The sequence below is a fragment of the Trichechus manatus genome, unplaced genomic scaffold, assembly GCF_000243295.1.
Source record: "Trichechus manatus latirostris isolate Lorelei unplaced genomic scaffold, TriManLat1.0 scaffold00036, whole genome shotgun sequence".
NCBI classification, from domain to species: domain Eukaryota; kingdom Metazoa; phylum Chordata; class Mammalia; order Sirenia; family Trichechidae; genus Trichechus; species Trichechus manatus.
Window position 1 is genome coordinate 17,119,981 of NW_004443972.1, and position 11,923 is coordinate 17,131,903.

The 11,923-nt window shown below is 47.0% G+C and overlaps 1 protein-coding gene across 1 annotated transcript; it reads left to right on the plus strand.

The window, feature by feature from the left end:
• Nucleotides 1-1,038: 1,038 nt before the first annotated feature.
• On the plus strand, nt 1,039-10,861 carry TBR1 (T-box brain transcription factor 1). The gene is made up of 6 exons (XM_004375421.2): nt 1,039-2,047; nt 2,674-2,828; nt 3,189-3,310; nt 3,883-4,041; nt 5,177-5,238; nt 8,352-10,861. The coding sequence occupies exons 1-6, from the start codon at nt 1,356-1,358 to the stop codon at nt 9,208-9,210; spliced, it is 2,049 nt and encodes a 682-aa protein (XP_004375478.1). The 5' UTR covers nt 1,039-1,355; the 3' UTR covers nt 9,211-10,861.
• The last annotated feature ends 1,062 nt before the right edge of the window (nt 10,862-11,923 follow it).

The window sequence follows — 11,923 nt, forward strand, 5'->3', positions numbered from 1 at the left end:
ATTTTTCCTTAGATTCTTCCTCCTTTTAAAATTACTGGCATGGATTCTTTTTCTCCCCTCTAGATTATATAAACATTAAACACACACACACACACACACACACACAGTCTTCAGTAATGATCACTGTGTTGACACCACTTCCACTCTGTCTCCCCAGATTAGCACTTCTGGCGAACCCATTTGCACGGGGACTCGGCCCTTTCTCTTCCTGGCGAGGCTTTTGAATTTGTTGCCAAGCCAGTACCTCAGAGAGAAGGAAGTGCAGTAGGACGGGAGGGACGCGTGGCGCCTGCTCCCAGTTAGATGCTCTTCAGATAATCTGCCACCAAGCTCACTGATAAAATATTTAGTAAAGACCCTGTAAACATCACTGCAAATACATTAAGGCACTTCAGACCGACAGCTTATGATTATTTCAAAACTTAAAAAGGAGATCATAGATTGTCACTGTTCCTGTGCTCAACCAAGAAACCGAACCTTCCTGAGGTGGGTACCGTGGATGGGTGGGTGAGTTGCTGCCTTTCGCCCCCACTTCCCCCTCCCGCTCACTTCCATCGCTGTGACTCTCAGCAGCAGTGATTTATTTATTTATGTATGTGGTTAAAAAGCCGGGGGAGAAGGGGGAGCGTGAAGACACGCAGGACCTGCTCACAAAGGACTGGCTCAGGTGTTGTGTGCTTCTGTATTAACTGGAAAAGACCGACTCTGGAACTTTTACAGGGCGAGAAGAGGCCACCGGCTCCCGCTTTGTATACTTTGCACTTGAAATCGTTACATTCAACTGAATATTTGGCTCATTCAGATCCGAAAAGTCTCCTAGCATCGTCGAATCCTCTCCTCCGCCCCTTGGTTCCAAAGGGAGGGAGGTGGGGGGGAAGGTAGGAAAATGTTTAGTAAATTGCACATCTTTTTAATCTTCCTAAAGCAGTGGTCACAAAGCTTAAAGGGGACACAACAGGGCTCACGTAAAACCAACACTTATTCCCCACCCCACCCCCAAGCCAACAATAAAATCATCCCCTTCAATTTGCCATGATCGTCGCGACCGGGAGCCAGGTGATTATCCTAATTAATGTCTATCTAATTAAATTACTGTCAGCAGTTAACCAATGGCAGGAGCCGTTTCATCGGCTGCACAAGCAGCAAGATCAAAAGTGAGCCTTTTCTGATTGCTGCATAGTGTCAATTGGCCAATCTCTTCTCCCAGAGAAAAAAAAAAGTAAATCAAACCTTTGAGAAGCATTTGCTGGTTGAAGTGCTTTCCGTCTAGTGAGGGGGTCTGTGGATTTCTAGTTTATGATAAATAGGAGTTTAAAAACCAGGGACGGGAGGGTGAGTGTTCAGGTTCTAGAGCTATGCAGCTGGAGCACTGCCTTTCTCCTTCTATCATGCTCTCCAAGAAATTTCTCAATGTGAGCAGCAGCTACCCACATTCAGGCGGAACCGAGCTTGTCTTGCACGATCATCCCATTATCTCGACCACTGACAACCTGGAGAGAAGTTCACCTTTGAAAAAAATTACCAGAGGGATGACGAATCAGTCAGATACAGACAATTTTCCTGACTCCAAGGACTCACCAGGGGACGTCCAGAGAAGTAAACTCTCTCCTGTCTTGGACGGGGTCTCTGAGCTTCGTCACAGTTTCGATGGCTCTGCAGCAGATCGCTACCTCCTCTCTCAGTCCAGCCAGCCCCAGTCTGCGGCCACTGCTCCCAGTGCCATGTTCCCGTACCCCAGCCAGCACGGACCGGCGCACCCCGCCTTCTCCATCGGCAGCCCCAGCCGCTACATGGCCCACCACCCGGTCATCACCAACGGAGCCTACAACAGCCTCCTGTCCAACTCCTCACCGCAGGGCTACCCCGCGGCCGGCTACCCCTACCCACAGCAGTACGGCCACTCCTACCAAGGCGCCCCGTTCTACCAGTTCTCCTCCACACAGCCTGGGCTAGTGCCCGGCAAAGCGCAGGTGTACCTGTGCAACAGGCCCCTTTGGCTGAAATTTCACCGGCACCAAACGGAGATGATCATCACCAAACAGGGAAGGTAATGCTACATTCTTGGCTGCCGCTGCTCCAGGCGCGGCCCGGGGACGAGCTCTCTCGGGTTGTGACCGCCGCGGCAGGGACAATTTGGGTTCGGGAGTGGAGTGGAAAGCGCTGTGGTGCGCCCAAGAGTTGGCTAGTTTTGGAAAAGGGGAAGTGGAAGGGATGATCACCGCGGGGATGGGGAGAATTTATCAATGTGACCAGGGGATCCTGCTCCTGGATGGTGGTCGGAGAGACCCGCCGGTGCCTGGAAGAAGGCGAGAGTGGGCGCCCGGGCCGGCGACCGGGCACAGCTGGCTGTCTGGCAATGGGAAGGACGCATCACCGCACCGATGTGCCGAGTGGTAGATGCGCGGGTCGCCAACCTCGCTATCCACCTGGGCAGGGATACCTGCCGACCTCCCACTCCACATCACCCGCCTCACTCGCCTCTCCCCCCGACTTCGGCCCCACTTTTTTCGCCCCCAGCCCCCTTTTCTAACCCAGCAAACATTCGCTTATCTGCGTTGCAAGATCAAGTTTTGCTTTGCTATGTGGCGCCGCGCTTCTTGCTTTTAATCTTTAACATTTATATTTCTGTTCTCTTTGTTTTCCTCCTTCCCTCCCCTCCCTTAATTTAAATAGGCGCATGTTTCCTTTTTTAAGTTTTAACATTTCTGGTCTCGATCCCACGGCTCATTACAATATTTTTGTGGATGTGATTTTGGCGGATCCCAATCACTGGAGGTTTCAAGGAGGCAAATGGGTTCCTTGCGGCAAAGCGGACACCAATGTGCAAGGCAAGTCCTTCCAATTAACACGTTTTCCTGACACTTATTTAGGTGAGAATGATTAATTAAAGCCTTTGTGGACTGGCTCGAGCGACTTTTAAAACGATCGGCCAATGACTTCTAAAAGGAAACGAGGGAGAAAGGGGGACAGACTGAGCGGCGAGAAGGGGGAGGATTATGCAAAAGATTAATCATGCCCAGTTAATAGGAAGAAAGCGCGGCCTAAAAATGCCCCAGTTAATGGGCCTCACTGTGGAGTAAGGTGTGTGTGTGCGCGTGTGTGTACACGTGTGTGTGTGTTCTACGTGGTAAGGAGTTGGGACTGGGCAGTGCCAGGGGCATATGTAAACAACGTATTTCTTTCTCCAGGAAATCGAGTCTATATGCATCCGGATTCCCCCAACACGGGGGCTCACTGGATGCGCCAAGAAATTTCTTTTGGAAAATTGAAACTTACTAACAACAAAGGAGCTTCAAACAACAACGGGCAGGTCAGTTGCTCAAGCGCTCGCTCATTGTCTCTCTCTCTCTCTGTCTCTCTCACACACACACACCCCACACCCGTCCCTCTTTAACATCCAGTTTGTTTAAAGCAGCATGCGAAACTGGATACACGTTTCTTTGCTTTATTAAGAAGATTTTTTTAAAAAAAATTTATTTCCACCCTCTAAAATAATATTAAATCTATAAAGTTGTTCTCTTCGCCCCCCGCCGCTGCTTGGGTTCCTAACCTTCCCAAGCAGAAATGCTTGGTTGATTTCGAGAAGGAAACCCACAAGATCTGCAGGTTGTGAGAATCTTTGTTCTTTTTTAGAAGAGGAGGAAGGCCCGGGAGAATCGGGGCAGGGGGGTCGGGTTCCGTTCTCCTCACGTGCTCGGCGGATCCTCGCTCTCCGAGGTGCGAGGGCCCGTCTGCTCCGGCCAGCCCAGCCCAGCCCGGCGAGTCCCGCCACCAGTCAGGCGGGGCGGCGGGCTCCGGGCAGCCTCGCCCGGCGCGCCCAGCCACGCGCACAAGGACCGCGTTAACCCGCCGCCCCGCGCTCCCCTTTTCTCTGCGGGACAGATGGTGGTTTTGCAATCCTTGCACAAGTACCAGCCCCGCCTGCATGTGGTGGAAGTGAACGAGGACGGCACGGAGGACACCAGTCAGCCCGGCCGTGTGCAGACATTCACCTTCCCCGAGACTCAGTTCATCGCTGTCACCGCCTACCAGAACACTGATGTAAGGAAGCCGGGGGGCTGGGCGCGCGGCGGGCCTTGCCCGGCTTCTCTCGGTATCCCCAGCATCCCCGGTACCCTCGGCAATCCCTAGCTCAGGCACCAGCAGCACGAACAGCCTACTGGCTCTGCCGCGAGTTTTAGACACAGAACTAGGGGCCTGCTAGGCACCCTCCCTAAATACCAAGCGGCCGGGGAAACGCTTCCCATTTGTCTCCTACGCGTTATCACCCGGGTCCGCTTTGAAGTGCCCAGGATTTCTAGGGCCTCTTCTTCTGTGAGTTTGAATTTGGCCCTCAAATTACAACAGAATAAAACCTACTTTTTTGTTTTGTTTTGTTTAAGTTCTTCTTCCCGTTTTAAAACAAGCATATCCCCCCGCCCTTGCATTTTATTCTTGGAAAGCTTTGGCACTATAAAAAAAAAAAAAAAAATCTTAGAATTGATGGCTGAAATAAACAAGTATCACTGTTTGGGGATACCAAAAGAACATACACATTCATATACGTAAAATCCAATAAATCAAATTACTTGGTGCTATGGAGTGAGTTTTGTAGTACTTGACCCTCTTCAGCATTTGTAAGTTTACCAGAAAAATGATTTTAGCTACTCTTGATTTGACTAGGAGTGCTGGCTTTTTTTTTTTTTCACTTAAATGAAAATACCAGAAATAAAAACATGATTTTATTGTAAATCAAATCTGATTTTAAGAAGCACGTTGTGTGTTCTCGTTGTGAATCAAATGGGACCAACTTTTAAACTATGGTGAAACATTTAAAATGGGCAACATTTAGTGATGAATTCAAGCTCCTCTTAAAGATTTTTGCTAAAAAAGTGCCCGTGTGTAACCAGCATTTAAAAAATGTGCATCTGAAGCAACTTAGAACACACAGGAGAGCTAACTGAAAGCAATCCTTTAGTTTTAGACATCATTAATTTGAACACGTCCCTCGTAACTTTGTGACGCTTTCTTTTTCCTTTACATCCATTCTCTCCATTTTTTTCAGTTAGGGAAACCTTGCTATTTAATGAAATTGTAGGCTCTCACTCCTGTAAAAAGTGGCATACGATATATTCTCAAACACTCAATTCTACTATATAGAAGAGAGATCACATCATCTTTTTCTTCTCTTTCCCAGATTACACAGCTGAAAATAGATCACAACCCCTTTGCAAAAGGATTTCGGGATAATTATGACACGTAAGTAATTTTGCACCTTCCTTCTCAAATAGTTGTGGCTTAAGGTGGAAGGTGGATTGTTACGCATATGGCTTTTGGAAACTAGAATGTGTGAAGACAGGCTACGTGTGTTTTCGAGGTTTTTACTTTCCTTTTTGTCGGCTCCTTGTCTCTCTGGTGACCTTCTGTCTTGGTACTTGTGTGGTTTTGGTCAAAGTTTCCTGCACCTATTTTTAGCTTTCCTATGAATTACAAAGTTGTTGCCTGGCTAGTTGGCTGGGGAAGCTGCCCTGGTTCTCCAATGCGGGAGTTGTCTGTAGCGCTGCAGATGCTCAGCTCAGATTGTGTCTGAAACTGGCCCGATTTTGCCTGAAAGTGCATGTGGCTCTGGCAGTTGTTACAGTTTCCTTGGCATATGTGACTTTTATTTACCCATTTCCAAGTTTTGTGTAATAGCGTTTCCTGTGCAAGTTTACTATGGACTGAATAAAAAATGTGCACCCACCAAAGGCCAGCTCACGAGCAGAACCACTGCTACAGTCATTTCAGGCTTTCGGAAGGACTTAGGTGCTATTGCTGAATATTACTTACAAGCTTCAAAAGGAAAATATTTCCTCTTATCTTTTGTATCTAGGCATGTTTTACTTAAACGTTGATTCCCTTTTCTCCAAACTCCCTTGTCTATCTCCATTTGTTTTCTATCGAAAGGCTGTTCTCTGGGGTCAACAGTAGATTCAAACTGAATACTTTCTGGGCTTCTTCTAGCATTGTCACTCAGGGTCCAGACATACTGTCTGAGTTCAGGTTCTGTTATATAGCAAAAATCTAAATCTGGATTGGGGGTTCCCCACTTTCTTCTAACCATAAAAGGGAAGGGTACATATATCTTAATTTGACAGCTTGCATTGAGTGCCTGGGATAAAACTATAAAGTTGAAACTGTATTTGACTAGGAATAGATTAAATGTGTGGAGAAACAGAGAAGTGGTTGCCTCTGTTCCATCTCTAGGCAGATACCAAACTTCCCACCTGATACTTTATAACAGACTCAAAAGAGAGTCATTGCTATTACTGCCTTTAATCACTTTATGCATGCCTCAGAAGTAGTCCAGAGGAAGCAAGCCTCTCGATATGATTCCCCAGCATAAAAACTTGGCTACTGTAGTCCTCACAATCTAAAAAGGTGGGCCCAGCACAGTGGAAAGTGTGTGGCCCAGGAGACCAGAGATGTTGGAGGAAAGTCTTATAGATTTTGAGCTTTTAATTCTGTTGTGAACATCTGTTCAAAAGCATTTTATTTTGCACAAATCAATTCAGTAACCCCAGGTGATCTGGGACCTGGATGGGCATCTAACTGTATCTTTTCCAGACTGCTTTTTTCTTTTTAAAAATATTCTGGTCGTAAACAGAGAAGATATTTGCACTTTGCTAGTTATGTTCCCTTCCTGCCTCTCTCTTCTCTTATTTGAAACTAGAATTAAATTTCAGGAGAGAAATTTTGTGCACTAAGTAGAATGAACCTGAGCAGCGGCAGCAGTGTAACCCTCCACCTCTACCTGTCTTCTGTTGGAAAAGCCAACAGACTTTCCCCCTTTAATTCTTAAATTACTAGATATTTTTCATAAAAAGCTTCTTTACCTATACAAGCAGACTGCTTAGGTTTTTAGAAGATGGGAAAGAGTGATTTATGACATTCTCCCTTTCTTCTCTTATGCTGGTTGTTTGGGAATGGCTCAATTTTGGAGAAATAGGGAGAGGCCTAAGGGCTCAGGGACACTAGGTGGTTGTTTTGCCACTCACCAGGGAATCTCCTTCCAAAAGGATTAAGGTCTGACAAGACTGAGACTTTCTTTCCAAACAAACTGTTGATTAAAGATTAAAACACTCATGTGTGAGTTAAATAAAAAGGGAGATGTGTGTATGAGAAAACACTTCTTTACCAATCTTCATCCAATCCCTGGTTCCCTCTTAGTTCTAATAGGATTTTCTAGGCCCAAGGCCTAAAATTAATCTTTGGTTATTTTATGTAAGGTAATTCCCAGCAACACAATCTTGGGCAAGTTATTTAACTTCCCTTTGCTTCAGTTTCCTCATCTGTAAAGTAGGATAATAATCGTACTTAACTCAGAGGATTGTTGTGAGTGTTAAGTAAGTTAGTATATGTACAGTGCTAGACAACAGTGCCTGACACATAGTCACACTCTATAAAAGGGTTAGCTATCATTAGTGGAGGATTGCCTGGGGGAGGTTGATAACTCTAGTGTAAGAGTTTGCTCCAAAGTTTTTGCCAGTACCAGATCAAAAGCTGGAGCTAGGGATCAGAGTAAAGAACACCTTGTCTTTGTGAAATAATTTTCCCTGCATGGATTGATGATTAGTTTGTTTCCAAGTAGTAATTCTTATTTGTATTTGTAGAGGTGGGGCTTGAAGGTGCACACAGGGGAAACAATAGACAAGAAGTACCCTGTAGACTTTCAGCAACAATCCTTGGGCGATGGCCAGTCTTTAGTGGGTTATGAGTCCGAATCTACTCGATGGCAATGGGTAATGGGTCTACCTGTGTGTGGGTGCTCACACAAGCACACTCAGTTATTTCCTATGGTTTTCTTAAACTATCTATTAAAAGAAGGAAAGAGAAATCTCCTGAACAATCAAATGGTAGAAGGAAGGGGATTTTAAAAAAAAGGCAGAGGGGAGGGTATCTTGTTTAAATTTCACTCAGAAACTTTCACCACACAAAAACGGTCCACTGGGCAAAGAATGCCCTATCCTTGGGTAAATCTGCCTTAATATGTATGTACACATATGTTGGAAAAGTGGGACGAGAACCCCTTGGTGTGTTCCTCTATTGCCTGTGCGTTTTTGGTGGGAGAGAAAGGGAAGAGGCAAACCTTCCTCTTGATGCTCTGTACCTCGCTCTGGGTCCTGCACAAACACTTCGATCCTTTTATAACGCCACGAATTATCCTGGGAAGCATGCTAGTCTGTGACCCTTTCTGTGTCTCCATCCTGGACAGCAAGTTACAGATGATGAGGGTGGAGGGAGGCGAAAAGTGGAGGTGGTCTTCCCTTCTGTCCCCCAAAGGGACCTCCGCGCCACCCCTCGGTTATTTCTCTCTCACCCCCCCCCCGCAGGATCTACACGGGCTGCGATATGGACCGCCTGACCCCCTCGCCTAACGACTCGCCACGTTCGCAGATCGTGCCCGGGGCCCGCTACACCATGGCCGGCTCTTTCCTGCAGGACCAGTTCGTGAGCAACTACGCCAAGGCCCGCTTCCACCCAGGTGCTGGAGCGGGCCCCGGGCCGGGCACGGACCGCAGCGTGCCGCATACCAACGGGCTGCTGTCGCCGCAGCAGGCGGAGGACCCGGGCGCACCGTCGCCGCAGCGCTGGTTTGTCACACCGGCCAACAACCGGCTGGACTTCGCCGCCTCGGCCTACGACACGGCCACGGACTTCGCAGGCAACGCGGCCACGCTGCTCTCCTACGCGGCGGCGGGCGTCAAGGCGCTGCCACTGCAGGCGGCCGGCTGCACGGGCCGCCCGCTCGGCTACTACGCCGACCCGTCGGGCTGGGGCGCGCGCAGCCCCCCGCAGTACTGCGGCGCCAAGTCGGGCTCCGTGCTGCCCTGCTGGCCCAACAGCGCCGCGGCCGCCGCGCGCATGGCGGGTGCCAACCCCTACCTGGGCGAGGAGGCCGAGGGCCTGGCGGCCGAGCGCTCACCGCTGCCGCCCGGCGCCGCCGAGGACGCCAAGCCCAAGGACCTGTCCGACTCCAGCTGGATCGAGACGCCCTCTTCCATCAAGTCCATCGACTCGAGCGACTCGGGGATTTACGAGCAGGCCAAGCGGAGGCGGATCTCGCCCGCGGACACGCCCGTGTCTGAGAGCTCGTCCCCGCTCAAGAGCGAGGTGCTGGCCCAGCGGGACTGCGAGAAGAACTGCGCCAAGGACATAGGCGGCTATTACGGCTTCTACTCGCACAGCTAGGCCGCCCCTGCGCGCCCGGGCCCCTAGCCAGCCCCTCACAGCTCTCCCCCAGCTCCTTCTCCCCAGACCCTATCCCGCGCACCTCCTCATTTTATTTGACCTTTGATTATCGTCTGCAGCAATGCAGGTCTCCGAATAAATGCAGTTAAAAGTGATGTTAACTTTTTTTTTTGCACAGCAGTCTCTGCAGTTAGCTCACCGACCTTCAACTCTGCTGTAAACCTTTTGGTTTTCCTACTTTCTCTCCTGTGAAGTTATCCTGCAAACAATCCTCTTCCTCCTTGTCTTTTTCTCACCCCCTCCTTCTCTTTCTTTTAATGAAGCTCTTCACCTTTAGGAGACCTGGGCAGTCCTGCCAGGCAGCAGCGATTCCGACCGTCCAAGTCTCGGCTTCCCCTTTAACCGTAGGATGCTGACTCTAGAACCTGGACCCACCCAGTGCGTCCTTCCTTATCCCCGAGTGGATGAATGGATGGATGGATGGTAGGGATGTTAATACTTTTAGTGGAACAAAGCCTGTGAAATGATTGTAAATAGTGTTAATTTATTGTAACGAATGACTAGTTTTTATTCTCATTGTCGAGGCACAAAACCAGTTCATGCTTAACCTCTTCCTTTCTTTCCTTTTTCTCTTTCCGTCTCTTCTTCTTCTTTTTTTTTTTTTTTTTTTTTTTTTTGCGAGATAACAGTATTCTAAGAGGCTCTGAGAACTTGAAATACTCATATAGATAGTAATGGGTTTCTCACTTCTCCTCAATCTGTTGCATGAAATAATTACTTTGTGCCCTATGCCCACAAAATAGGTAAGGAGAATCCACCCAAACACCTGTAAAGGATAGGTGTCCGTTCATAGGCAAGTCGATTAAGTGGCATGATGCCTGCAGAGCTAAGTTAACTGGAGTTGTTTTCCCCTCCTTCCTTTTAAATAGACTAGTTCGACATCAGCAATATTATTTTGCCTTATTTGTTTTTCCCCAAAGTGCCAAATCCATTACTGGTCTGTGCAGGTGCCAAATATGCTGACAAACTGTTTCTGAATATCTTTTCAGTCCCCCTCCACCTTTATATGCTGTAAATCTTTGTAATGAATACTCTACTAATGATATAGATAACTGAATTCTTGGTAACTATAGTGTAGTCTAGTGAAGATGAATTGTGTGAGTTGTATATTTTACTGCATTTTAGTTTGGAAAATGATTTCCCCTCCCCACCTAGAAACAGCTGAAATCTGACTTCCTTGGGAAAACACTAGCATTAATGTGAGTAAAACGGATTCCCCCCAAGCCTTTTTATATTTGATAAGGAGCACTCATCCCCCTGGAAATAGCTTAGTAAAATTTCTAATGTTGTGTAGCAAACCTATACTTTTTTTTGGCATTTTAAAATTAATGTGACATATGCATCATACACAATATTCAACCTAGATTCCAGTCCATGGGGCCGGGGGAGGGGGGGATTTTTCCTAATAGGAATTCAGGGTCTAAACGTGTGTATATTTTGGCTCTTCTGTAAATCTGATGTTGTGATTTTTATATTTGTTTCGTTTTGTCTGTGAACTGATAATTTATACAAGTACACACTCCATTGAAAACGTTTTGTTTTTTGCTTGTTTGTATTGTCTGTGTATAAAAGTAAAATAAATCTGGTAAAACGCTAACTATGGTGTTTGAAAACAGTTTACAGTTTGAAAATAATTTAATTATTATAAGTGGTTACTTTTAAGGGTTAAGGAAGAATAGCATGTCCCACTCCGATATGGGACAGTTCTGTTTCATGGGAACCACCTCCCATTTTTTTCCCCTTAAATTCGTTTTATAGCATTACCATGAACTACTTTTTCTTAATCTACAATTACTTAGTTCCATATGTGTCAAGTTTCACTTTACTGCGCTCATTTTTCCCATCAGGAAAATGTATGCACTCTGATCATATCTATCTGATTCTCTCTGAAGTTGGAAAAATGAAAGCAGGAAAAGGAGGGCCTTTAAATGAGTTAAGAATTTCTTTAAATTTTACAAAGCAAAGCGAGAGGCGTTGGATGAGAGCAGGGAGTAATTTAAATGCATGTTAAAATAGGCTGTTGACCGCAGATTTAGGCAGTTTCGAAAAGTCCAGCCTTTAATATGAGGCCTTGAAAGTGAGCGGCAAATCTGTAAACCCAAAGGCAGAACGGCCTACATTTCCTGAGCGGCTGATTTCGGGGGATTGGGCAGGGGTAGGGTGGTGATAGAGCCACAGAACAAACTCGTGAAAGGTCCGTTTTTAACCACAAGTTTAAAACTTGCACTGGGACGTATCTGGGGGCACCCCTCCATCCCTTCTACAGTGGAATCCCTGTGCCAGACCTGCCCAGGCAAGATTCCTATCCCTTAGAACAAATGCAGAAATGCAGATATTCCAGCTTAGGGGTCGCAGTGTACTAGTGAAGAAGTCCGCAGAGCTCTGCCTTTACCTCGTGGAGAAGCGATTTTTGCACTTTTGTCTCCAAAGTGAGATAATCCAGGAAGGAGGTGGAAAATGGGTCAATATTCTCGCTTAGTCTGGGCCAGCCTCGGGTTAAGAGACTAAATTTACCACCACCTAGAGACTGTCCTGTGTCCCCTTTGCAGTTTGACAGATGTAAAAAGACTTCAAATTCCAATTAGAAGGAATATTGGAGGGAGGAAAAACCGCCTTGCCTTCCCTGGACAATTCTGCCACTAGACGGCGTTCC